The sequence below is a fragment of the Nematolebias whitei genome, chromosome 12 (assembly GCF_014905685.2).
Source record: "Nematolebias whitei isolate Nwh7 chromosome 12, NemWhi1, whole genome shotgun sequence".
Classification (NCBI taxonomy): domain Eukaryota; kingdom Metazoa; phylum Chordata; class Actinopteri; order Cyprinodontiformes; family Rivulidae; genus Nematolebias; species Nematolebias whitei.
The window spans coordinates 6182903-6187302 of record NC_056509.1 but is presented as its reverse complement, the minus strand read 5'-3'; the positions used below and the strand labels follow the sequence as shown (position 1 = coordinate 6187302).

Genomic DNA, 4400 nt, shown 5'->3' with positions numbered 1-4400 from the left:
AGTAGAGTGCTGTATGAATGTTTGTAGTAGAGTGCTTTAAGAATGTGTGTCTAGTAGAGTGCTGTATGAATGTGTGTAGTAAAGTGCTGTAAGAATGTTTCTAGTAGAGTGCTGTATGAATGTGTGTGGAGGTAAATAAGAGCACAGATTGTATTGTAAACCACTTAGAGTATCTTGATTAGATAGAAAGGCATTATATAAGTACAGCCCATTTACCATAATTTCCAGACTATAAGCCACTACTTTTTTCACACACCTTGAACCCTTATACAATGCTGCGGCTAATTTATGGATTTGTATTTGGACAGGCTAACGAGTTTCCTGCTGCCAAAAACATTTAGCTTCGTCACACCTGGGCGCTCACTTAGCTGCCCAAAGCATGTCTCTCTTGAAGGGTGGGTCCATGTGACTCAACGAGACTACCTGTATAAATAAAGGTTAAAAAAATCTGACCAATGAAATTACGTAACTGGTCACAGTGGACCAATGAAATGGGGAGAGGAGGAAAGAACAGGGAGGGGGGACTTTGCTGCATGCACAGAGCATGTGAAGGGGGACTCACATGCTTACAGAGCAACTTTTGCTCCGCGGACGAGGAGGACGGCTTGTGCAGGGTGAAGATGAAGTTATCCATCAATGACTCTTCCTGGTAGGCTACTGTGTATTATTTTTACCAAACGTGTTACAGGCACTGTTCAGAAAAAAACATTTACTCTACATATTTGTGTATGTTCTGTATTCTAGCATTCTGTGGTTCATTGTGGTTGACTGCCAGTCACGGCCTCAGGGATTATGGGTAAAATTTATGTTCATGTTAATCATTTTGGTTATCTGTTTAGCATAGTTCTTTCAGTGATTAGTTTGTTCTTGTTAGCCTAGTTTATGTTCATTATGTGTTAGTTTGTGTTAGACCATTCAGTAGAGTAACCATGAGTGAGGGAGGTAGTTGTCATGAAGACCTGTGGGGTTCACTCTGTCTGTCTGTGTTGAACAGTAAAATAAAGTCTATAAAACACGTCTAGTGGTTGATTCTTGATCTACAAGAAGAGCTGCACATCTCTCTCAGTAGCTGTGAGCTGCCTCTCATGTTACAATTTGAACACCCATGGCTTGTACACAAGCGCACTATACTGTCTGCCCTTGCACGTTTCACCACCGTATACGTCGCATCAGTCTAAATATGTCTAATAAAGTGGAAAAAACATAAATACGTTACTTCGTCGTATAAGTCGCATCTATTATGCGTCACTGCTGACTCGTCACTTTTGTTACACGTCACTGCTGACAACCCGGAAATGTGGGCCAGTGTTGTGCCAAAATGGCGGCTGCGGGAGCGTGCACGAGAGGACTTTAACAAGAATTTAACAAGATCAACACTTAAAAACAATTATTTGTTTGCTTGACATTATAGTAAAGGTGTTTCTCAGTTGAACTTTTCCTTAATAAATGCACTTTAATGGTCAAATCAGCTGCATTTTGCCTGGGCGACGCGGAAAAATGCAGCTGATTTGACGTTTGCTCCAGGAGTTCCGGAGCGAGACGAAGGTGGCTTTCTACGGCAAGCCAAGTGTCTCATTAATAGCCACTTTTACCTATTAATGAGACACCTGTCTTGCCATATTAGTCGAGCGCCCTCTAGCGTCTGAAAATGGTAGTGTTCAATATTTTCCATGTCAGAATGAATGAAATTGTCAGATCTCAGCCAAAAATTGGTTTATAAATACTTTGTATAAGGAAAAAAAATGTATATTAGTCACTTCGGTGTATAAGTCACAGGACTTGCAAGTTTATGCAAAAGGGTGTGACTTTTAGAGCAAAAAATATGGTATATATGTACAAAATTATTATTTTTTTTAATTTAGTGTGCACGGCTTATATGCAGTCTATAGTCCAGAAATGACAGTACCTGAAAGAAAAACAGAAATCTAATCCCTAACTTCATTACTTATTCACTAATCACTGTCCTTATCTCAGTAAACAGTCCCGTACATGTAGGTGAAGCATTATGGGAAAGGTTATTCAGTAGCTGTCTCTTGATGTGTCAGTCTCTTACGTCTTGGTTAGACATGTCCCAGTATGGCCGCTCCCCGTAGGACATGACCTCCCACATGACGATGCCATAGCTCCACACATCACTGGCAGAGGTGAATTTACGATACTGGATGGCTTCTGGTGCGGTCCATCGGACGGGGATTTTACCACCCTGTTCAGGAAAATGCAGCTTAATGGCTGGAGTAAAAACCGACATTCTTCCGTCCTACATGAGTACGAGAGAGGTTCAGGTTAAACACACACTTCAACAACATTGCCATAAGAAGACACCTTCAGGTCAAAAGCGGTGAGTTCTAACAGTTTGTTATGTAGCATGCACTGTGGCTGGACCGCTGAGGAACTACAACTAAACTCATTTTTCACCACCAGGTCAACGACTTCCTGCTTAAAATACAAGAGCATCAGAGAAAACTGCAACTATAACAGCGCTAATCAGAAAGTTGGGTTTTATTTCTAATAGATACTCAGAATAACTTATGATTGATTTGTAACAAAAATATAACCCCCCTAAAATCATCGAATACCACATACGACACTTAATACGCTCGTCAACAAACAGTTGTACAGCAATGTACAGTAGTCCCTCGTGGTTTTTCAAAATAAGAGTGGACATGACACACAATTAGCTGATTGATGGATGAGCCACATGGTTGGCATGGAATTTTTTTTATTTAAAATAAATTATTTTAAATTATACTACTTGTACTACTATGCCTACTTGGCAGTTTTTCACTTATCGCAGGGCTCCAGGGTACTGAGCCCTGCGATAAGTGAGAGACTACTTTATAGTGATAGCTCTGATCAGCAAAGACCTTGTTTAACCTTTGACCTTTGAGCTGGGGTGATACAAAATGTATGTAGCAGTCTGTCTAATGATGATGCATATGTGTATGAAGTTTTGTTAAATTATCTTGAGCGAATCAGAAGTTAGTTCAGCTACTGTTTTTCTTTTGTATCTTTTGCTACCGTTATGGTCATTTTAGCTTTAAATAAGATTTATTCACACCAAAGTCCATGCTCAATAATCCAGGTATAAAATCCAGTAATGTTCAGTCAGTCAGGCCATCTGGACAGTTTCTTTTTGAACATGGACTTCAGTGTTTTGAACCAGTTCGACATGACTGTTGACGAGGGAGAGGGCGGGCGCCGGAGGAGAGGGCGGCCATCTTAGCACCAACATAACTGTTTTTTTCTACTTTGGAGTAAGGTGTTGGTGGAGAATCAGTTTTGTTTAGTGTTTCCTCAGGCTGATGAAGCGTTCTGGATGGAGAGCGAAACGTCTCAGCACAAAAAAAGAAACCGTCCAGATGACCTGACTGAAAATTGATGGATCAGATTTATTTACTTTATTACTGAAATTGATGAACTCCTAAAATCCTTGAAAAACTTTGTGTTCTTTGGGATCTATAGAATATTCACCTTCTTTTAAGCTTTTAGGTATGGTTTAGCTTATTTAGCTCTTAGCTTCATTTTCCTAGCTTTGTTCTAATCATTTTCACTTCATTCATTAAGTTTCAGCTGATCCAACATATTTCAGCAGTCATTTAACACTGATCTCACTCTGCTTATTTCACAATAAATAAACAATAGTTCTGACATTTTTGTTTTGCCTTTAAAAAGCTCCAGTTCCGCTGTTTGGTGGTCATGACGGTTTCGTGCTTTTGACCTAATTGTTGTATTTTATGAACACACACAGAATCTGTGACGAGTTAATGTTTTTCCTAATAAAAACAACATTGAAGGCTCTGTGATAAAAACTGAATCAACAAACTAAATGAAACAATGACCTTTTCATCTGTAAGGCATTACTACATCCCAGGCAGCTGTGGCTGAGTAGTTAGAGCAGTCGTCCTCCAGTGGGAGAGTTGGGGGTTTGATTCCACCAGCAGTCACATGTTGAAGTGTCCCTGTGCAAGACGGTGAACCCCTCATTGCCTCTGATGTGCCTCTCATCGGTGTATGAATGTGATCTAAAGCAATGGTTCCCAACCCTGGTCCTTGAGGAACACCATGCTGGATGTTTTAGTTTCCCTGCGTTGAAACATCTGATTTAAATGAACGGGTGATGAACAAGTTTGTGCAGAACATGTGGAAGTAATTAAATCATTGAATCAAGTGTGCTGGAGCAAGAAAACAATTAAAACATGCAGGATGGTGTTCCTCATGGATCTGGGTTGGGAAGCACTGATTCAAAGCACTGATTCTTCTTTGTACAGTAGTCTCTTGTTTATCATGGGGGATCAGTACCCAAAGCCCCACGATATATACGATATATATATATATGTATATGTATACAAAGTACATATATAGGTACTGATCCCCCATGGGGATTGATCCCGGAGCGGCTT

The 4400-nt window shown here is 40.1% G+C and overlaps 1 protein-coding gene across 1 annotated transcript in view; it reads right to left on the bottom strand.

The window, feature by feature from the left end:
* Nucleotides 1-4400, bottom strand: part of epha7 (eph receptor A7) — a 318329-nt gene that overhangs the window by 29782 nt on the left and 284147 nt on the right. Inside the window, exon 10 of the mRNA XM_037686066.1 lies at nt 2054-2257. Within this exon, the coding sequence (XP_037541994.1) occupies nt 2054-2257 (204 nt within the window). The remainder of the gene's footprint in view (nt 1-2053; nt 2258-4400) is intronic.